Source organism: Hyperolius riggenbachi, chromosome 8, assembly GCF_040937935.1.
Source record: "Hyperolius riggenbachi isolate aHypRig1 chromosome 8, aHypRig1.pri, whole genome shotgun sequence".
In the NCBI taxonomy this organism is placed as follows: domain Eukaryota; kingdom Metazoa; phylum Chordata; class Amphibia; order Anura; family Hyperoliidae; genus Hyperolius; species Hyperolius riggenbachi.
The window spans coordinates 42,445,340-42,469,309 of record NC_090653.1 but is presented as its reverse complement, the minus strand read 5'-3'; the positions used below and the strand labels follow the sequence as shown (position 1 = coordinate 42,469,309).

Genomic DNA, 23,970 nt, shown 5'->3' with positions numbered 1-23,970 from the left:
TACAGTGTGACCATCACTGATAAGAAATTAGAATTATTAAACGATTTCCTTGCAGAAAATGGCCCCTGAGAGCAGGAAAGAGAGAAAAAAGATCAATAGTTCATAGATTTTAGCTCTGGCATACTTCAATGAATGTGTCATTGAGCAAAAACAATTAAGCAGTAAAAATTTACTTAAAAAGTAGATTTAAATATAAAATAAAACTGTGGAATATATTCAAAAGTCATTTTTAGGAGAAGGAGGATATATACAATTGTTAATTTCATTCGTTTATTTTCACCTCGGGTGTCCTTTAACTCTCTTCCTGTTTTAGAAATAAATTACAACTTCTTAAAATATCTAAGACAGTTCTGCATGATTTCTAGAAACCTCCTTAGATTTTCCTCTCAGCCTCTATTTTGATAAATCTGTCCCAGTAGGTTTGACTGGGATTGGTGACTTTCAGTGCAGCACAGAGAGTTCTGCTTGTAGAGACGAAGAAAGAAGGCCTATTGTTGCTGGAGTTGTGAGGGAGGCAGTGAAAGGGTGTCAGTATTAATAAGCCTAACTGTGCGTAAAGGGGAAAATAGCGCTAGAATAGAACTGTGTACAAAGGTGAGAGAGTCCTTGTGTGACTCCTAGTGTTACTTGGGCAAAGAACAGCTCTCCTTGTAGGACAATGCTGTGAACTCTGCCCATCGTATGTGACACTATCTGCATGGCGGGGCTCTGGGCCTGTCTTGTCACGGCTGTTATCACTCCTCTACATATCTCTCTCTCTGTCTCTCTCCATTCCTCAAGGTGCGATGGAGCTGTCTCTGGCGCAGTGGCTTCTCGTCGTCTGTCTGGTGGCTTTCCCCCTCCTTTACGAATGGAGCGTCTCCTTTAAGTACTTCTGCAAAATGGCCTTCTATAATGGCTGGATCCTGACGCTGGCCATCCTGGCCATCCCTATATGTGCCGTACGGGGACGCAACGTGGAGAACATGAAGTAAGTTATCCTTCTCTAGAGCTGTTATGTCATGAGGTAACCGTGAGGGCGCTTTTACACCTGGGGAAAGCATTGTGATGCTCCGCCCCCTCGCACCGCAACACCAAAAACTAGATTCATATGACCCTGCGCCAACAGGGTCATATGCATAGCGCTGCCCCCCTCCCACTCACTCCCCCTGCACACCATTCGCCCCACCTCGCCCAGTGACATACTCCCTACTAGATAGGAAGTACATCAATGGGATTCTTGGCTTCCCTGTCGTATTTTCACCCCCAACAAATGTAAACAGTATCGCGCTGTTGACTTTGCGGCAGCGCGTATTGGAAGCTTCTGGCGCAAGGTGGTTAGCATTCTGGGCCCCGTGCACTTTCTGTGCAGTTGCGTTGCCCTGCGTGCAGAAAGGGTATCACAATGCAAAAAAAAGTGCCCTAGTGTAAAAAAGGACCTCAAGAGTTAAAGGACACCTGGAATGAGAGGGATATGGAGGCTGCCATATTTATTCTCTTTTAAACAATGCACATTGCCTGGCTGTCCTGCTGATCTTCTGCCTCTAATTCTTTTAGCAATAGACTCTGAACAAGCATGCAGCAGGTCAGATGTTTCTGACTGAAGTCTGACTGGATTAGCTGCATGGTAGTCTGCAGTGGTGTAGCTAAGGAGCTGTGAGCCCCGATGCAAGTTTTACAATGGGGCCCCCCAAGCACTCTATACATAACAATTGCTACGGTGCACCAAAATCTGCCAATGGCAACTACAGTGTCTGAGGTGCAAGAAGGGGATGGGGAGGAGTTTGTTAATAATTACTACTATTCAAAGTATCTATAGAAGTGATTATTATCAGCACAGGACCAATAGAGAGCTAATACTGAAGTTGAGAGAGGTCCGCTCAGGGCCCCACTGGCCCAAGGGCCCCGATGCGGTTGCAACCCCTGCAACCCCTATTGCTACGCCACTGGTAGTCTGGTGTGACAAAACACATAAACTGATTCTTATCAACAAACACAGAATTGATCCCTTTTGAGAGGTATCTCTATATGTAAAACATAACTTTTAATAATTTTACATTAAAAATTCCATACTGTTAGTTATTGACATAATGAGGTAAACTTTCTGTATTTTTGGATCAAATATTCATTAATATAAGATCAAAACCTATCCCTCAACTAGATTGCTTTTGCTCTCATATTTAAAAAAGATGAACCCCCACCAATCCAACATGATAAAAAATGGAGCCGTCGTCGGGGAAAAGTGCTCAGTGCTAGGGTGCATTAGAGAAATCACATCGCAATCAACTCATATGAAAAACAAAAAACGAGAGCATGTGCTCTCCTGCTCAATCAGTTGAGGGATAGGTTTTGATCTTATGTTAATGATGTGATTGCAATGTCACTTGTTGTTGACTGCAGGTCACTTGATGATTACAGGCTTCCTATAGGTCACACGTTGATTACATGCCTCCTGCAGGTCACACGTTAATTACATGCCTCCTGCAGGTCATTTCTTGATGACATGCCTCCTGCAGGTCACTTGTGGATTACATGCTTCCTGCAGGTCACTTGCTGATTACATGCTTCCTGCGGGTCACTTGCTGATTACATGCTTCCTGCGGGTCACTTGCTGATTACATGCCTCCTGCAGGTCACTTGCTGATTACATGCCTCCTGCAGGTCACTTGTGGATTACATGCCTCCTGCAGGTCACTTGCTGATTACATGCTTCCTGCAGGTCACTTGCTGATTACATGCTTCCTGCGGGTCACTTGCTGATTACATGCTTCCTGCAGGTCACTTGTTGATTACATGCCTCCTGCGGGTCACTTGCTGATTACATGCTTCCTGCAGGTCACTTGCTGATTACATGCTTCCTGCAGGTCACTTGCTGATTACATGCTTCCTGCGGGTCACTTGCTGATTACATGCCTCCTGCGGGTCACTTGCTGACTACATGCCTCCTGCAGGCCACTTGCTGATTACATACCTCCTGCAGGTCACTTGTGGTTTACATACCTCCTGCAGGTCACTTGCTGATTACATGCTTCCTGCAGGTCACTTGCTGATTACATGCTTCCTGCGGGTCACTTGCTAAGTACATGCTTCCTGCGGGTCACTTGCTGATTACATGCTTCCTGCAGGTCACTTGCTGATTACATGCTTCCTGCGGGTCACTTGCTGATTACATGCTTCCTGCAGGTCACTTGCTGATTACATGCTTCCTGCAGGTCACTTGCTGATTACAGGCCTACTGCAGGTCACTTGCTGATTACATGCCTCCTGCAGGTCACTTGCTGATTACACGCTTCCTGCAGGTCACTTGCTGATTATATGCTTCCTGCAGGTCACTTGCTGATTATATGCTTCCTGCAGGTCACTTGCTGATTACATGCTTCATGCAAATAATTTGTTGATTGCCTCCTGCAGGTCACATGTTGATTACATGCTTTCTGCAGGTCACATGTTGATTACATGCCTCCTGCAGGTCACTTGCTGATTACATACCTCCTGCAGGTCACTTGTTGTTTACATGCATCCTGCAGGTCACTTGCTGATGACATGCCTCTTGCAGGTCACTTGCTGATTACATGCTTTCTGCAGGTCACATGTTGATTACATGCCTCCTGCAGGTCACTTGCTGATTACATACCTCCTGCAGGTCACTTGTTGATTACATGCATCCTGCAGGTCACTTGTTGATTACATGCATCCTGCAGGTCACTTGCTGATTACATGCCTCCTGCAGGTCACTTGTTGATTACATGCTTCCTGCAGGTCACTTGCTGATTACATGCATCCTGCAGGTCACTTGCTGATTACATGCCTCCTGCAGGTCACTTGTTGATTACATGCTTCCTGCAGGTCACTTGCTGATTACATGCTTCCTGCAGGTCACATGTTGATTACATACCGCCTGCAGGTCACTTGCTGATTACATGCTTCCTGCAGGTCACATGCTGATTACATGCTTCCTGCACTTGCCTGACCTGTTCACTCTCTTGCTGTCTTTCCATGCCCGCAGATGGCCTGTGTTATGATTGGCTTCACCTCTGCCTCTATAGCTGTTCCATTAGTTACACTTGACCTTGCTCTTGTTCTTTTCTCAGGCCGGCTCCCTGCAGAGCATCCTTCCTGATTACTACACCTTCCCAAAATATTCCTCATGTTGTTTCTTCAGCTTCCTTCCCTCCTGTGCTGTTATCTGCCTGCTGAAATTTTCCCTTGTGTGTATTGCTTCCCCACTGCATTCAGCAGGCCTAGCTCATTAATACACAGCCTTGTTCCTCTCCCCTCTCTCCTGGCTGCCTGCTATGCTAGGCTTCACAAAGCAGGGATTTCCTGCACCAGCCATAACTGCCACTCAGCGATACAGATAGTCCTCGCCGGGTTATCAGGATGAATATATATTTGCCTTGATGTTTCAGCTATGCATAGGCTAGCTGTGTCCGGTGCTTTGTGTTAGCTCAATGTTTTGGCTATTGTACTGTGGTTAACCCTTTAGCAGCCACTTTATTTAGAGGCTTGCAAGTGCTTCAGGCCAATTTATTTTAGCATTTATTTTTATTTCTTACTTGTTATATTTTCTTGCTTCTAATTAGTACTGCCGTTACGTGTGTGTGTGTGTGTATATATGGCTACTTGTCGCTAGGGGGCAGTGTGAGACAATAATAGAGGATTGCGTTCATTTTCTATATTTTCTGCTAGTAGAAAGAGAGATCAAAGTATTCCAAGAATTGACAGAACAACGAGCTCTGCCAACTGAGGTTGAAAGCAGTGCACTTTTCTCTGAGATAAAGGCTGAAGCTACCAATGGGTTAAAGGACCAATATCATGGAAAGTTATAAAATGTAAAAACCATGTCCATGCAGATGTATAATATGTACATTTGTTCCAGAACAAAATGCGCTATAAATTAATCTTCCCCTTTCTTGCAGTCAATTATTAGTAGGTAGTAAAAATTTGACAGGTTTTGGACTGGTTCATGGGGAATTCTCAGGTTTTCCATTATTTTTTAAAGGGACACTGTAGGTGGGTCGGGGGAAAATGAGTTGCACTTACCCGGGGCTTCTAATGGTCCCCCGCAGACATCCTGTGTTGGCGCAGCCACTCACCGATGCTCTGGCCCCGCCTCCAGTTCACTTCTGGAATTTCAGACTTTAAAGTCTGAAAACCACTGCGCCTGCGTTGCCGTGTCCTCGCTCCCGCTGATGTCACCAGGAGCGTACTGCGCAGGCACAGACCATACTGGGCCTGACCAGAACACTCCTGGTGACATCAGCGGGAGTGAGGACATGGCAACGCAGGCGCAGTGGTTTTCAGACTTTAAAGTCTGAAATTCCAGAAGTGACCCGGAGGCGGGGCCGGAACATCAGTGAGTGGCTGCGTGGGTACAGGATGTCTGCCGGGGACCATTAGAAGCCCCGGGTAAGTTCAACTCCTTTTCCCCCAACCCCCCTACAGTATCCCTTTAAAGCACCTACTGAATGGCAGTTGCTGAGTCCAGCTGACAAAATAGCGTACAAGTGAGTAGGGAAGCTAAATCTTTTCCATGGTGAGCTTATCTAAACAATAAAGGAAATACTGTGAATCCCCCGTGAGGAAATAGACTATTCCCAAAAAAAATTCTACTGGCTAATATAAGAGGCAGCAACATAGGAGGAAAGTAATTTATAGTGCATTTTTCTCTAGAAGAAATGTATTTCTTCTAAATAGGTATTTCACATTTTACTTTTTTTTTTTTTTTTGCAATAGTGGTCCTTGAAGATGACGAGTATCAGTAAAGGTGGCCATTAACGGTCCAATTTCTAGCAAAAAAACCCCCCAAAAAACGTTTTTAGTGATCAGATAATTCTGATCAGAAGTGAAATATGGTGATGCATCAATCGCTACACCATCAACAAAGCAATATTTGCTTCCTATCTAGCACAACCAACACGAAAATGTTGGTTTGACGAAAGTCCAATCGGACGACTGGTTTTACAATCGTTTGTAATTGGTAGAACAGCGAGGGGAACGCCAGCACATACCACTAAGGCTGCATCTGAAATGACCACCAGCTCAGTGTGTAGCACCTATATAGACTCTCCACACACTTCGCATTCAATTCAGATGCAAATCATATGCAAATCTGCTACTACTTATCATGCAAACAGGAGACTCAGGAGGAGGGGCTGGGAGCAGCTAACCTGACAGTTACATAGTTAAGGAAAGGTGGGGGGAAAGGCTGCGCATCCCTAAACACATGCTGCAATTGAATGGTTAATCGCACAGGCATACACCGCCTCTGCCAGACTGAAAAATGCATGCCCTGCATCCAAGACAAGTGCTAACATAGGAGGTACTTTAGCTTCCAATATGGTTTGCATGCAAAGTATATTATACTAGATACTGTGTGGAGAGTCTATATAGGTGCTAAACACTGAGTTGGTGGTCATTTCAGATGCAGCCTTAGTGGTATGCGCTGGCGTTCCCCTCGCTGTTCTACCAAATGTAAGTTACACATTTTTTTCTGCTTAGCTGCTCCTGAGGTTTTAAATTTAGGTTAGGTCACTTGCCCGGAGGTCTGCCTCACCGTGGCGCAAGTGTCTAGTATAATATACTTTGCATGCAAACAATATTGGAAGCTAAAGTACCTCCTAGTTTAATAAATGTTAGCACTTGTCTTGGATGCAGGGCATGCATTTTTCAGTCTGGCAGAGGCGGTGTATGCCTATGCGATTAACCATTCAATTGCAGCATGTGTTTAGGGATGCGCAGCCTTTCCCCCCACCTTTCTTTAATCGTTTGTAATTGATTGTGCCCATCAACCTAGATTATTTACAACCAATCTGATCAGAATTAGCTCATCGTTCAAACGATTTTTCGTTAGAAATTGCACCGTTAATGGCCCCCTTTAGGGCAGTGTTCTTCCCAGGCTCTTTTAGCCGAGTGCTCAATCCGGTTATTTTTGAAGAGCACCTGACTGTCATTGGCTTGCCTCCTCATCCTCCTCCTATGCTGTTACGCCGGCCCTGCATTCCCCTGTTGCGCCCCTCCCAGCTACTTTTTCATGTCACCCGGCTAGAAAAAAAATTCTGGACAGAACACTGGGGCTTCCTATAAAAAGTCAGAGCAATAGGGGGCAGGAGAGGGAGAGATTAGTTTTTGTTGTTAGGGTTTGGCACCAGGAATGGGTTTATGTTAGGGGTGGGGGTTAGGATTATAGGATAAGGTATAAAAGCAGACATTTCTGGCTGTGGAAGATATGGTTAGACATCATGAAAGGGTTGGCTTTTGCAGACAGAGCATTTACTCTCTTCCTATCCATGGCCAGGAGGAATGGGTCAGGGGGAGTGAGCAGGCACCTGTCGATATATGTGGATTTCTTAAGGGGCCCATACACTGGTCGATTTCAGCTGTCGATCGAGCGATCGATTCGATCAAATTGATCGATTGCCAATCGATCAATTTGATCTATCTGACAGGATGGGAAATCTAGGTCTATCAGCTGCTGGCAGCAGATCGATGGCCCATATAGTTGCATTGGATCTAATGGTGCAATAATGCATTTAGATTGATTTCCAATAGATTTCATTCTGAAATCTGTTGGAAATCTGTTCCTAGTGTGTGGCACACATCAGATAGATTCCTGTCAGATTCCACTTGACAGGCATCTGACAGAAATCTATCTGATGGTCGAATCTGCTGCAAATCTATAAGTGTATGGCAGCAGCAGATCGACCTAGAATTTCTGTCCTGTCAGAACGATCAAATCGATCACACTCGGCCGCAAATCGATTGATCGTCTGAAATCAACCAGTGTATGGGCCTCTTAAAGCCAACACCCCCCCCACACTGACTCCTAACCTATAGGTGACCATACACTTACAGATTTGCAGCAGATTCGACCATCAGATAGATTTCTGTCAGATACCTGTCAGGTGGAATCTGACCAGAATCTATCTGATGTGTGCCACACACTAGGAACAGATTTCCAATAGATTTCAGAATGACATCTATTGGAAATGGATGTAAATGCATTTTTGGACCTAATATTAGATCCAATGCAACTCTATGGCAGCAGCAGATCAACCTAGATTTTCCATCCAGTCAGAAAGATCAAACCTATTGCAATCCGCTGCAAATCGATCAATTGGCTGATTCAATAGAATAGATCGATGGATGAAATCGACCATTGTGTGGGCCCCTTATCACAGCTTCAAACTGGATAGGAGGAAATCACGAGGGGAGCGAGCAGGCATCTGGAGATTTCTGAGGAGGACAGAAGGATCTGTACATTTAATTCATGCTGCAGGCATATATATATATATTTGTGTATAATGTATATATAACCATGTTCTATTAAATACATACTGATATTAAAAAAAAAAATCCTCAACATGGGCTCTGATCAGTTTTGCAGCCAAAGCAAATGTTTACATACATGTTGTTTTAAAGGGAACCTTAAGTGAGGGGAATATGGAGGCTGACGTGTGGACCGACCCTCAAGGTGGCCACACACCATACAATTTTTTAAATTTCTTTTCAATTCCAGCATTACGATCAATTCTCCTGATTGATTGTAACATCTGAAAAATCTGACCAAAGTACCCCACACGTGTGTTCAATTTTTCCCCAATTATGAAAAAAGATGATGGAAAACTGATAAAAATTGCTTGCGCCTCTACATTATGAAATCGTCAATCTACCACACACCATACAACCTTGCAAAAAATTGATCAGAAATGTACACCACTCCCAATCGAGAAAAATCTAAAAATTTCACTAGTAAAAAACGAAAATTCAAAAGGTTTTTTTCTTTTAATTGAATTGCTGTAAAATCGGATCATTTCATTGTATGGTGTGTGGCCACCGTTACACTGCAGCTTTATCTTTTGCTCCATACATGAGGTTATTTTGTTGCCTGTGTGTTTCAGGGTGCTGCGGTTCATGCTCCTACACATCAAATATCTCTACGGGATAAAGATCGAAGTCCGAGGCTGGGAGAACTTCAACATCAAGGAGCAATATGTGGTCGTGTCAAATCACCAGAGTTCCCTGGATCTTCTGGGTAAGAGACTAGTCCGCAAGAAAAATATAAAAATTACCAGCCAGGGCCGTCTGTTAGGCATAGGCAAGCTAGGCATGTGCTCAGGACCCCAGCTGCTGGAGGGTGCACCACCGAAATGTACCAATCCCAATCTCCGTTATGGAATTATTGTACACAGCCACTAGTTACATGAAGGTAGGACATGACCGTACTCTGTAACATGTATACATATAATATACATGTAATATGTATACATATGCAATAATTATGCTCTCTTTCTATACTGTGCAAAGCTTCACTCACTAACAGGGCACACTCCCCCCCCCCCCCCCCCCATAAAAAACCAAGGCGAACAAACCAGTTTTTAGCCGCACACTGCCACTATTTAATGAAAATACATGAACTGCAAGGACTTGATTCAAAAATAGAAATTCTTTATTAAGAAATTACAATTTGCATAATTTGGCAGCCGCTGTAATCGACCAAAGAACCCCCATACCCCCCCCCCCCCTCCTATTTCTAACTTGTTTTAGACCATAGTGATCCTTAGGGCCTTTTCACACTGGCACGGTGTGGCATGTTGCCGCAGCCTAACGCTAGGACAATGAAAGTCTATGGGGGAGTTCACATTGCCTGCGGTGCGCCAGAAGTACCTTATTTAACGCGAGCGCACACTTACGTTACCTTGCAGCGACCTGCGGTGGATTAAAAGTCATGTAAGTCTCTGGCAATGCATGTTTTTTAAATTGACCACCGCAAGTTTCACGTGTTGCGCATGTTCAGAAGCGTATTTTAGCAGTACACTTCTGCGCACGTCATCGATTTGGCCACAGGAAGTGAGCGTCACTTCCTGCTTGGCCTGCTGCCAGACGGGGATTACTGCATACTAATGCGGGAATCCCCGAAGGCCTGCCGCCAATACGCAGCTGAAACTGGCCTCACTGTAAACATGTAGTCAGGACACACCTGAAGTGAGAGGGACATGGAGGCTGCCATATTTATTTCCTTTTTAAACAATGCAGATTCCCCGGCCCTACTGCTGATCCTGTGCCTCCAATACTTTTAGCCATATGCCTTGAACTAGCATGCAGATCAGATGTCTGGATTAGCTGCTTGCTTGTATGTAATGTGTAGTGTCAGACACTACTGCAGCCAAAGAGATCAGCAGGACTGCCAGGAGACTGGTATTACTGGAATTAAATATGGCCGGCACCATGGAAGCTGGAAATTTGGGCAACCTTCAGCGACAGAAGTTTGCGGTCTTCACGATATGTCACTGCCACGCACCTGATCACGTTGGACCAGGATTTTCCAGCTTGCTCAATCGATACTTTCGACAAATTGCAGCGATCGGACATGCTTGTTGGTAGCACCGATTTTCCTCTGATTCAATAAACTTATTGAATCAGATGGTGAAACGGGCTGCAATATGGCTATAGTTATGTCCAGCTTTAGAGGGATTAGAAGCTCTATCGCTGTTTTCTGCAAGTGAAAGCTGAAGGAATATGTTTGTGAGGTATCTGATAATCTACACACTAGAGGTGAACAAGCTCCATAGATAAGCTGATGGTATCAGAGTCACCTCAGCACTGCCTCTGCCATAAAGCATTACCTTGTGATGTTGCTGAGCTGTGAAGAACTTGTTCAGACCACAATCTGAAGTCCACATGATATCAATCCCTTTGTGGGAGGTTCCTGCTGTGCCAGATATGTATGGAAGCAGCCAGCAGCCCTCCATGGCGACATATTCCAGGATTTAGCCAGAACATCGGGCCCGGGGGCCACCACCTGCTGCTGTTTTTTTAATTTCTTCTTTGTTACATTTTCCTGATTCTAATTAGTACTACTGCATTGTGTATTTATTACCACATGTCACTAGGGGGCAGTGCGAGGCAATAACAGAAGACTTCTGCTTTCAGTTTCTATATTTTCTGCTAGTAGAGAGAGATCAAAGCATTTCAAGAATTTACAGCACAGTGAGTTCTGCTGACTGAGGTGAAAAGCGGTGCACTTATCTCACACACGATAACTCTATTGAAGCCGCTGATAGGTTAAATGACACCTGAAGAGAGAGGTATATGGAGATATGGAGGCTGCCATATTTATATCCTTTTAATGTTGCCTGGCAGTCCTGCTGATCTTTCATGCATCTGTAGTGTCTGATTCACACACCTGAAACAAGCATGCAAATCCAGTCAGATTTCAAGACTCAAGGTAGGAAACCATTAGGGCGTTCTTTGGCAGCGTTTTGAGATGGCCGAGAATCGCCAGCGATTGCCAAAAATGCTTTGCCAATGAAAGTGAGTGGGGCTGAACCCATTAGTGTAATTGCGATTAGGGGTAAGGACATGCAGCAAAGTATATGGTGCTGCATAAATCGCTTAGCAAAGCGATTATGTTGCCCTTTTGGGGGGCGAGCGATTAGCTTTTGATAAAACTTTAATATACTTACCGGGTCGCTGTATCTCCTCCTTCCGTCTGTAGCCCTGCCCCCTAAAGGAAGACATCTATGACCTCTTCCTTTAGGGGAGGGACAAGGAACGCAACAAGAATGCCTTCCTAGCCTTCCTGTTCCTAGTATAATAAAGTTTTTTTTAAAAATGCAAATCGGAAGTGTTGTACAGGTTACTTGCACAGCGCTTCCAAGCGTCGGAAAATCGTAATCGCAAACGCCCTGGGAATCGCTGCACACAGTGATGCAGTAGTTAGTGGTTAGTAGTTTACTTTTCTCACTGCTCTGCATAATAAGAAAGGAATGCCAACTCTTCCCCCCCCCCCCCCCCCCCCAGAACTCACACACACACACACACCACACACACACACCACACACACACCACGCACACACACGCACACACCACACACACACACCACACACACGCACACACATATATACACACGCGCACACACACACACACTCACACACGCAGGGGTAGAGTTACACTGTAAAACTCCCCAATGGTCTGTGGATTGAATGGCGTATCATTTGCAGTGATTACACCGCCCTCTACATAATTGCTTGTTGTTTCTGCAGGAATGATGGAGATCTTGCCGAGTCGCTGTGTGCCCATTGCCAAACGTGAGCTCATGTACGCCGGCACTGCCGGCCTGGCCTGCTGGTTGGCTGGAGTAATATTTATCAACCGTAAAAAGACAGACGACGCCATCAGCGTAATGACGGAAGCAGCGGAGACCATGCTGAAAGAGGATGTGAGAAGGGTTCATGTTATGGGGGAGGGTGGAATGTTCATTACAGAATGCATATCTGAGGGAATGGCAAGGTTGGATTGGCTAAATACACAAACTTAATGCAATAGGAGGGTCAGGGTTAACCAGTGAATGTATCAAAAAATGCATACTATTAGCTTTCAAATTGTTTACAAAGAGTATTCCGCCACAACAGCCTGTATACTGTACACAATGTACGCAATTTGTAATGTCTTTGCATCCCTGTGTGACAGCTTTACTTACATGATATACATCCCTGCGCGACAGCTTTACTCACATGACGTACATCCCTGTGCAACAGCTTTACTTATATGATATACATCCCTGTGTGACAGCTTTACTCACATGATACACATCCCTGTGCGACAGCTTTACTTATATGATATACATCCCTGTGTGACAGCTTTACTCACATGACATACATCCCTGTGCGACAGCTTTACTCACATGACGTACATCCCTGTGCAACAGCTTTACTTATATGATATACATCCCTGTGTGACAGCTTTACTCACATGATATACATCCCTGTGCGACAGCTTTACTTATATGATATACATCCCTGTGTGACAGCTTTACTCACATGACATACATCCCTGTGCGACAGCTTTACTCACATGATATACATCCCTGTGTGACAGCTTTACTCACATGACGCACATCCCTGTGTGGCAGCTTTACTTACATGATATACATCCCTGTGTGACAGCTTTACTCACATGACGTACATCCCTGTGTGACAGCTTTACACTTTACTCACATGATATACATCCCTGTGCGACAGCTTTACGCACATGATATACATCCCTGTGTGACAGCTTTACTCACATGATATACATCCCTGTGTGGCAGCTTTACTTACATGACATACATCCTGTGCGACAGCTTTACTCACATGATATACATCCCTGTGTGACAGCTTTACTCACATGATATACATCCCTGTGTGACAGCTTTACTCGCATGACGTACATCCCTGTGTGGCAGCTTTACTCACATGATATACATCCCTGTGTGACAGCTTTACTCACATGACGCACATCCCTGTGTGACAGCTTTACTCACATGATATACATCCCTGTGTGACAGCTTTACTCACATGACGCACATCCCTGTGTGGCAGCTTTACTCACATGATATACATCCCTGTGTGACAGCTTTACTCACATGACATAATCCCTGTGTGACAGCTTTACTTACATGATATACATCCCTGTGTGACAGCTTTACTCACATGACATACATCCCTGTGTGACAGCTTTACTCACATGATATACATCCCTGTGTGACAGCTTTACTCACATGACGTACATCCCTGTGTGACAGCTTTACGCTTTACTCACATGATATACATCTCTGTGTGACAGCTTTACTCACATGACGTACATCCCTGTGTGACAGCTTTACGCTTTACTCACATGATATACATCCCTGTGTGATATCTTTACTCACATGATCTACATCCCTGTGCGACAGCTTTACTCACATGATATACATCCCTGTGCGACAGCTTTACTCACATGATATACATCCCTGTGTGACAGCTTTACTCACATGATATACATCCCTGTGTGACAGCTTTACTCACATGATATACATCCTGTGCGACAGCTTTACTCACATGATATACATCCCTGTGTGACAGCTTTACTCACATGATATACATCCCTGTGTGGCAGCTTTACTTACATGATATACATCCCTGTGCGACAGCTTTACTCACATGATATACATCCCTGTGTGACAGCTTTACTCACATGATATACATCCCTGTGTGACAGCTTTACTCACATGACTTACATCCCTGTGTGACAGCTTTACTCACATGACATAATCCCTGTGTGACAGCTTTACTCACATGACGCACATCCCTGTGTGGCAGCTTTACTCACATGACATACATCCTGTGTGACAGCTTTACTCACATAGCATACATACAGTTGTCATGGGAGTTCAGTAAAAGGGTGGTCAAGTCCCACCAGACTTACAGGAGGGTAACATTCTCTGAGGCAGTTGGCTTTCAGGCAGGGTTCACACTTATTCAAAATTGTGTGCGTATCTGCAGAAATGTGTTTATCGTACATACCATGAAAGTCAGTGGAAAATCTCACTTCTTTTAAAATTTTGCATTTTTGCTTGCGCAAAAAACTTGTCTTGCAGCATAAATTTGCACATCGCATATAAATTCTTACTGACTTTTTTTATTAGTATCGCTGAAAGAATGCCAGCTAAAAAACGCATACAAACGCAAATAGTGCCATTTTCCATTGTTATTTAGAAGAATATTTCTTCAATTCAGCTCCACCACATCGCCGCATTAATGGCTAATATTATTTTATTCTGCTTGCCTCACCTAATCATGCCACATCTTCTCTTTCTAGGTTCGTGTGTGGGTTTTCCCAGAGGGCACCAGGAACCACAGCGGATCGCTGCTGCCGTTCAAGCGAGGAGCCTTTCACCTGGCAGTACAAGCTCAGGTAAGAGGCCAGCCAATCATAAGACACGTAAATACACGAACGCTCCACCACACAGATCAGTGTATGCAGACCTCAGCTAGCCAATCACAAGCCATGTAAATACAAGAGCGCTCCACCACACAGCTCAGTGTATGCAAACCTCAGCCAGCCAATCACAAGCCATGTAAATACAAGAGCGCTCCACCACACAGCTCAGTGGATGCAAACCTCAGCCAGCCAATCACAAGCCATGTAAATACAAGAACGCTCTACCACACAGCTCAGTGTATGCAAACCTCAGCTAGCCAATCACATGCCATGTAAATACAAGAGCGCTCCACCACACAGCTCAGTGGATGCAAACCTCAGCCAGCCAATCACAAGCCATGTAAATACAAGAACGCTCTACCACACAGCTCAGTGTATGCAAACCTCAGCTAGCCAATCACATGCCATGTAAATACAAGAGCGCTCCACCACACAGCTCAGTGTATGCAAACCTCAGCTAGCCAATCACATGCCATGTAAATACAAGAGCGCTCCACCACACAGCTCAGTGTATGCAAACCTCAGCCAGCCAATCACAAGCCATGTAAATACAAGAGCGCTCCACCACACAGCTCAGTGTATGCAAACCTCAGCTAGCCAATCACAAGCCATGTAAATACAAGAACGCTCTACCACACAGCTCAGTGTATGCAAACCTCAGCTAGCCAATCACACGCCATGTAAATACAAGAACGCTCTACCACACAGCTCAGTGTATGCAAACCTCAGCTAGCCAATCACAAGCCATGTAAATACAAGAGCGCTCCACCACACAGCTCAGTGTATGCAAACCTCAGCCAGCCAATCACACGCCATGTAAATACAAGAGTGCTCTACCACACAGCTCAGTGCATGCAAACCTCAGCCAGCCAATCACACGCCATGTAAATACAAGAGCGCTCCACCACACAGCTCAGTGTATGCAGACCTCAGCCAGCCAATCACACGCCATGTAAATACAAGAGCGCTCCACCACACAGCTCAGTGCATGCAAACCTCAGCCAGCCAATTACACGCCATGTAAATACAAGAACGCTCCACCACACAGCTCAGTTTATGCAAACCTCAGCTAGCCAATCACAAGCCACGTAAATACAAGAGCGCTCCACCACACAGCTCAGTGTATGCAAACCTCAGCTAGCCAATCACAAGCCACGTAAATACAAGTGCACTATACCACACAGCTCAGTGTATGCAGACCTCAGCTAGCCAATCACAAGCCATGTAAATACAAGAGTGCTCCACCACACACCTCAGTGTATGCAAACCTCAGCCAGCCAATCACACGCCATGTAAATACAAGAGTGCTCCACCACACAGCTCAGTTTATGCAAACCTCAGCTAGCCAATCACAAGCCACGTAAATACAAGATCGCTCCACCACACAGCTCAGTGTATGCAAACCTCAGCTAGCCAATCACAAGCCATGTAAATACAAGAGTGCTCCACCACACAGCTCAGTTTATGCAAACCTCAGCCAGCCAATCACAAGCCACGTAAATACAAGAGCACCCCACCACACAGCTCAGTTTATGCAGACCTCAGCCAGCCAATCACACGCCATGTAAATACAAGAGTGCTCCACCACACAGCTCAGTGTATGCAGACCTCAGCCAGCCAATCACAAGCCATGAAAATACAAGAGCGCTCCACCACACAGCTCAGTGTATGCAAACCTCAGCTAGCCAATCACAAGCCACGTAAATACAAGTGCACTCCACCACACAGCTCAGTGTATGCAGACCTCAGCTAGCCAATCACGCGCCATGTAAATACAAGAGTGCTCCACCACACGCCTCAGTGTATGCAAACCTCAGCCAGCCAATCACACGCCATGTAAATACAAGAGTGCTCCACCACACAGCTCAGTTTATGCAAACCTCAGCTAGCCAATCACAAGCCACGTAAATACAAGAGCGCTCCACCACACAGCTCAGTGTATGCAAACCTCAGCTAGCCAATCACAAGCCATGTAAATACAAGAGTGCTCCACCACACAGCTCAGTTTATGCAAACCTCAGCCAGCCAATCACAAGCCACGTAAATACAAGAGCACCCCACCACACAGCTCAGTTTATGCAGACCTCAGCCAGCCAATCACACGCCATGTAAATACAAGATCGCTCCACCACACAGCTCAGTGTATGCAAACCTCAGCCAGCCAATCACAAGCCATGAAAATACAAGAGCGCTCCACCACACAGCTCAGTGTATGCAAACCTCAGCTAGCCAATCACACGCCATGTAAATACAAGAGTGCTCCACCACACAGCTCAGTTTATGCAAACCTCAGCTAGCCAATCACAAGCCATGTAAATACAAGAGCGCTCCACCACACAGCTCAGTGTATGCAAACCTCAGCTAGCCAATCACACGCCATGTAAATACAAGAGCGCTCCACCACACAGCTCAGTGTATGCAATCCTCAGCCAGCCAATCACAAGCCATGTAAATACAAGAGTGCTCCACCACACAGCTCAGTGTATGCAAACCTCAGCCAGCCAATCACAAGCCATGTAAATACAAGAGCGCTACACCACACAGCTCAGTGTATGCAAACCTCAGCTAGCCAATCACACGCCATGTAAATACAAGAGCTCTCCACCACACAGCTCAGTGTATGCAAACCTCAGCCAGCCAATCACAAGCCATGTAAATACAAGAGTGCTCCACCACACAGCTCAGTGTATGCAAACCTCAGCCAGCCAATCACACGCCATGTAAATACAAGAGCGCTCCACCACACAGCTCAGTGTATGCAGACCTCAGCCAGCCAATCACACGCCATGTAAATACAAGAGCGCTCCACCACACAGCTCAGTGTATGCAAACCTCAGCCAGCCAATCACACGCCATGTAAATACAAGAGCGCTCCACCACACAGCTCAGTGCATGCAGTCCTCAGCCAGCCAATCACAAGCCATGTAAATACACGAGCGCTCCACCACAACAGCTCAGTGTATGCAAACCTCAGCCAGCCAATCACACTCCATGTAAATACACGAGCGCTCCACCACACAGCTCAGTGTATGCAAACCTCAGCCAGCCAATCACACGCCATGTAAATACAAGAGCGCTCCACCACACAGCTCAGTGTATGCAAACCTCAGCCAGCCAATCATACGCCATGTAAATACAAGAGCGCTCCACCACACAGCTCAGTGTATGCAGACCTCAGCCAGCCAATCACACGCCATGTAAATACAAGAGCGCTCCACCACACAGCTCAGTGTATGCAAACCTCAGCCAGCCAATCACACGCCATGTAAATACAAGAGCGCTCCACCACACAGCTCAGTGCATGCAGTCCTCAGCCAGCCAATCACACGCCATGTAAATACAAGATCGCTCCACCACACAGCTCAGTGTATGTAAACCTCAGCCAGCCAATCACGCGCCATGTAAATACAAGAGTGCTCCACCACACAGCTCAGTGTATGCAAACCTCAGCCAGCCAATCATACGCCATGTAAATACAAGAGTGCTCCACCACACAGCTCAGTGTATGCAAACCTCAGGCAGCCAATCACACGCCATGTAAATACAAGAGTGCTCCACCACACAGCTCAGTGTATGCAAACCTCAGCCAGCCAATCACACGCCATGTAAATACAAGAGTGCTCCACCACACAGCTCAGTGTATGCAAACCTCAGCCAGCCAATCACACGCCATGTAAATACAAGATCGCTCCACCACACAGCTCAGTTTATGCAGACCTCAGCCAGCCAATCACACGCCATGTAAATACAAGAGTGCTCCACCACACAGCTCAGTGTATGCAGACCTCAGCCAGCCAATCATACGCCATGTAAATACAAGAGCGCTCCACCACACAGCTCAGTGTATGCAGACCTCAGCCAGCCAATCATACGCCATGTAAATACAAGCACCCTCCACCACACAGCTCAGTGTATGCAAACCTCAGCCAGCTAATCACACGCCATGTAAATACAAGAGTGCTCCACCACACAGCTCAGTGTATGCAGACCTCAGCCAGCCAATCACACGCCATGTAAATACAAGAGTGCTCCACCACACAGCTCAGTGTATGCAGACCTCAGCCAGCCAATCATACGCCATGTAAATACAAGAGTGCTCCACCACACAGCTCAGTGTATGCAAACCTCAGCCAGCCAATCACACGCCATGTAAATACAAGAGCGCTCCACCACACAGCTCAGTGTATGCAAACCTCAGCCAGCCAATCACACGCCATGTAAATACAAGAGCGCTCCACCACACAGCTCAATGCATGCAGTCCTCAGCCAGCCAATCATACGCCATGTAAATACAAGATCGCTCCACCACACAGCTCAGTGTATGTAAACCTCAGCCAGCCAATCACGCGCCATGTAAATACAAGAGTGCTCCACCACACAGCTCAGTGTATGCAAACCTCAGCCAGCCAATCATATGCCATGTAAATACAAGAGTGCTCCACCACACAGCTCAGTGTATGCAAACCTCAGGCAGCCAATCACACGCCATGTAAATACAAGAGTGCTCCACCACACAGCTCAGTGTATGCAAACCTCAGCCAGCCAATCACACGCCATGTAAATACAAGAGTGCTCCACCACACAGCTCAGTGTATGCAAACCTCAGCCAGCCAATCACACGCCATGTAAATACAAGATCGCTCCACCACACAGCTCAGTTTATGCAGACCTCAGCCAGCCAATCACACGCCATGTAAATACAAGAGCGCTCCACCACACAGCTCAGTGTATGCAAACCTCAGCCAGCCAATCACACGCCATGTAAATACAAGAGTGCTCCACCACACAGCTCAGTGTATGCAAACCTCAGCCAGCCAATCACACGCCATGTAAATACAAGAGCGCTCCACCACACAGCTCAGTGTATGCAAACCTCAGCCAGCCAATCACACGTTATGTAAATACAAGAGCGCTCCACCACACAGCTCAGTGTATGCAGACCTCAGCCAGCCAATCATACGCCATGTAAATACAAGAATGCTCCACCACACAGCTCAGTGTATGCAAACCTCAGCCAGCCAATCACACGCCATGTAAATACAAGAGTGCTCCACCACACAGCTCAGTGTATGCAAACCTCAGCCAGCCAATCACACGCCATGTAAATACAAGATCGCTCCACCACACAGCTCAATGTATGCAAACCTCAGCCAGCCAATCACACGCCATGTAAATACAAGATCGCTCCACCACACAGCTCAGTGTATGCAAACCTCAGCCAGCCAATCACACGCCATGTAAATACAATAGCGCTTCACCACACAGCTCAGTGTATGCAAACCTCAGCCAGCCAATCACAAGCCATGTAAATACAAGAGTGCTCCACCACACAGCTCAGTGTATGCAAACCTCAGCCAGCCAATCATACGCCATGTAAATACAAGCACCCTCCACCACACAGCTCTGTGTATGCAGACCTCAGCCAGCCAATCACACGCCATGTAAATACAAGAGCGCTCCTCCTTACAGCTCAGTGTATGCAAACCTCAGCCAGGCAATCACACGCCATGTAAATACAAGCGCGCTCCACCACACAGCTCAGTGTATGCAAACCTCAGCCAGCCAATCACACGCCATGTAAATACAAGAGCGCTCCTCCTTACAGCTCAGTGTATGCAAACCTCAGCCAGCCAATCACACGCCATGTAAATACAAAAGCGCTCCTCCTTACAGCTCAGTGCATGCAAATCTCAGCCAGCCAATCACACGCCATGTATATACAAGAGCGCTCTACCACACAGCTCAGTGTATGCAGACCTCAGCCAGCCAATCATATGCCATGTAAATACAAGAGTGCTCCACCACACAGCTCAGTGTATGCAAACTTCAGCCAGCCAATCACAAGCCATGTAAATACAAGCGCGCTCTACCACACAGCTCAGTGTATGCAAACCTCAGCCAGCCAATCACACGCCATGTAAATACAAGAGCGCTCCTCCTTACAGCTCAGTGTATGCAAACCTCAGCCAGGCAATCACACGCCATGTAAATACAAGCGCGCTCCACCACACAGCTCAGTGTATGCAAACCTCAGCCAGCCAATCACACGCCATGTAAATACAAGAGCGCTCCTCCTTACAGCTCAGTGTATGCAAACCTCAGCCAGCCAATCACACGCCATGTAAATACAAGAGCGCTCTACCACACAGCTCAGTGTATGCAGACCTCAGCCAGCCAATCATACGCCATGTAAATACAAGAGTGCTCCACCACACAGCTCAGTGTATGCAAACTTCAGCCAGCCAATCACAAGCCATGTAAATACAAGAGTGCTCCACCACACAGCTCAGTGCATGCAGACCTCAGCCAGCCAATCATACGCCATGTAAATACAAGAGTGCTCCACCACACAGCTCAGTGTATGCAAACCTCAGCCAGCCAATCATACGCCATGTAAATACAAGCACCCTCCACCACACAGCTCTGTGTATGCAAACCTCAGCCAGCCAATCACACGCCATGTAAATACAAGCACCCTCCACCACACAGCTCAGTGTATGCAAACCTCAGCCAGCCAATCATACGCCATGTAAATACAAGCACCCTCCACCACACAGCTCTGTGTATGCAAACCTCAGCCAGCCAATCACACGCCATGTAAATACAAGCACCCTCCACCACACAGCTCAGTGTATGCAAACCTCAGCCAGCCAATCATACGCCATGTAAATACAAGCACCCTCCACCACACAGCTCTGTGTATGCAGACCTCAGCCAGCCAATCACACGCCATGTAAATACAAGAGTACTCCCATTTTGTTTGACCAATTACTGGCCTGTTTTATCACCTCCATGTAGTATGAGGGACAACACATTTTGAGCACCATCAACACATTGGCCTCAATTCACGGAGCTTTATCAAACACCTTATCAAACGTTTGATAATTTACCTCATGGGTAAAATCTAATTTTGAATCCACTAAGGTGTTATATTTCTATCGAATGTTTTATCGATAAAACGTTCAATAACTCTTTAACACCTTAGTGAATTCTAAATTAGATTTTACCCATGAGGTAAATTATTAAACGTTTGATAAAGTGTTTGATAAAGCTTCGTGAATTGAGGCCATTCTTTGTGTAGGTAAGCACTCAAACTATGTTGAAGTGGTAAAATTTACCAATTCTTGGCCAATCATTGGATATGTGCACCAGGCTTAACACCCGGCTGACAAGATTTAACTGATGCATGTTTGTTGATTTGCTGTCATTAGTTGACAATAGATGGAATATAATAACAGGAACTCACTTCCTTTGTCATTCTCAACACAGGAAGTGTGGCCACATTTAATATTTTCATCAACTTCTGCGAGCTAATTTAAGAGATGCTAGACAAGCAATGTTCAGAAATATCTACCAGCGTTTCACGTACAACATGACCAAAACAGGAACAGCCAGTGCTCAAGGAATAAACTGCTTAAAATATAAAAAGGGAACTTAGCAGCACGGACGCTACAGCCATATCAAGAGAAGGCTGACAAATGTATTATCTTTTAAACAATGCAGATTGCCTGGCTGTTCTGCTGATCCTCAACAAGCATGCAGATCAAGGTGTTTCTGACTGAATTATGACTGGATTAGTGGCATGCTAGTTTCAGGTGTGTGATTCAGACACTACTGCAGCCAGGAAGATCAGCAGGACTGCCAGGCAATTGGATTTGTTTAAAAGGAAATAAATATGTCAGTCTCCATATGGCTGTCCGTTCATCACAGGTTCATTTTAAAGGACAAATGAAGCAAGGGGGATGTAGAGGCTGCCATATTTATTTCCTTTTAAGCAATACCAGTTTCCCGGCTATCCTGCTGATCCTCTGCCTTTAATACATTTAGCCGTAGACCCTGAACAAGCATGCTGCATATCAGGTGTTTCTGACATTATTGTCAGAACTGACAAGATTAGCGGCATGCTTGTTTCTGGTGTGATTCAGACACTACTGCTGCCAAATAGACCAGCAGGGCTGCCAGGCAACTGGGATTGTTTAAAAGGAAATAATTATGGCAGCCTCCATATTCTTCTCACTTTAGGAGTCCTTTAAGCATACTAAAAGCGTACTTCATCTGACATAAGATAAAGATGGTTGTGTACCCATATTTATCTTATCATGTCAGTTCAAATAATTTAATTCCTGCTAATAATTTGGCCTCTCTCTACTTCTTTTGCATTGCAAGACTTAATAAACTAGTGTTTTATCCAAGTAAATGAGGCAGTCTTACACCAAGGGCTTTCCAAAAAGTCAATAAAAGCCAAAACACTTCTGTATGACTTCAGAAACATTGCTGATAACAAAACAGGGCTGTAAAATTCATACAGTTTTCCAGTTCTCGTGGGCCGCACACATTTTTGGCACAGCTCAATTAATTGATGAGACTGAAAATCCTCTATTATTTCCTTTCATTGCTTTTTACATAAACGTGTCCCTGGGTGGTATTCCCTTCACATTCAGAACACACACACCTTGAGACCACACACACACACACACACACACACACACACCACACACACACACCACGCACACACAGCACGCACACACAGCACGCACACACACACACCACACACCACACGCACACACACACACACACCACACGCACACACACACACCACACGCACACACACACACGCACACGCACACACACACACACACGCACACACACACACACACACACCATGGGGCCTACTCTGGGGATCCAAGACTGTCAACCCCCTATGTGGCTGGTAGAACACACCTTCCTACCTCCGACCCCCCCTGTCTCTTCTGTTCTACCTGGGAGTCACACAATCTATGCTGCATACCTCCTTTTCCCGATCACGTGACAAGCATGCAGAGCCAGGGGTAAGCAGCATAGACCTCAGCCAGCCAATCATACGCCATGTAAATACAAGAGTGCTCCACCACACAGCTCAGTGTATGCAAACCTCAGCCAGCCAATCATACGCCATGTAAATACAAGCACCCTCCACCACACAGCTCTGTGTATGCAAACCTCAGCCAGCCAATCACACGCCATGTAAATACAAGCACCCTCCACCACACAGCTCAGTGTATGCAAACCTCAGCCAGCCAATCATACGCCATGTAAATACAAGCACCCTCCACCACACAGCTCTGTGTATGCAAACCTCAGCCAGCCAATCACACGCCATGTAAATACAAGCACCCTCCACCACACAGCTCAGTGTATGCAAACCTCAGCCAGCCAATCATACGCCATGTAAATACAAGCACCCTCCACCACACAGCTCTGTGTATGCAG

At 45.8% G+C, this 23,970-nt stretch overlaps 1 protein-coding gene across 7 annotated transcripts in view; it reads left to right on the top strand.

Moving 5' to 3' along the window:
• Positions 1 to 23,970, top strand: part of AGPAT1 (1-acylglycerol-3-phosphate O-acyltransferase 1) — a 107,945-nt gene that overhangs the window by 70,910 nt on the left and 13,065 nt on the right. For all 7 annotated transcript variants that reach the window (XM_068250309.1, XM_068250308.1, XM_068250307.1 and 4 more), the window contains 4 exons: positions 781 to 970; positions 8,880 to 9,013; positions 12,024 to 12,199; positions 14,599 to 14,694. In XM_068250309.1, coding sequence (XP_068106410.1) covers positions 781 to 970; positions 8,880 to 9,013; positions 12,024 to 12,199; positions 14,599 to 14,694 — 596 coding nt within the window. The remainder of the gene's footprint in view (positions 1 to 780; positions 971 to 8,879; positions 9,014 to 12,023; positions 12,200 to 14,598; positions 14,695 to 23,970) is intronic.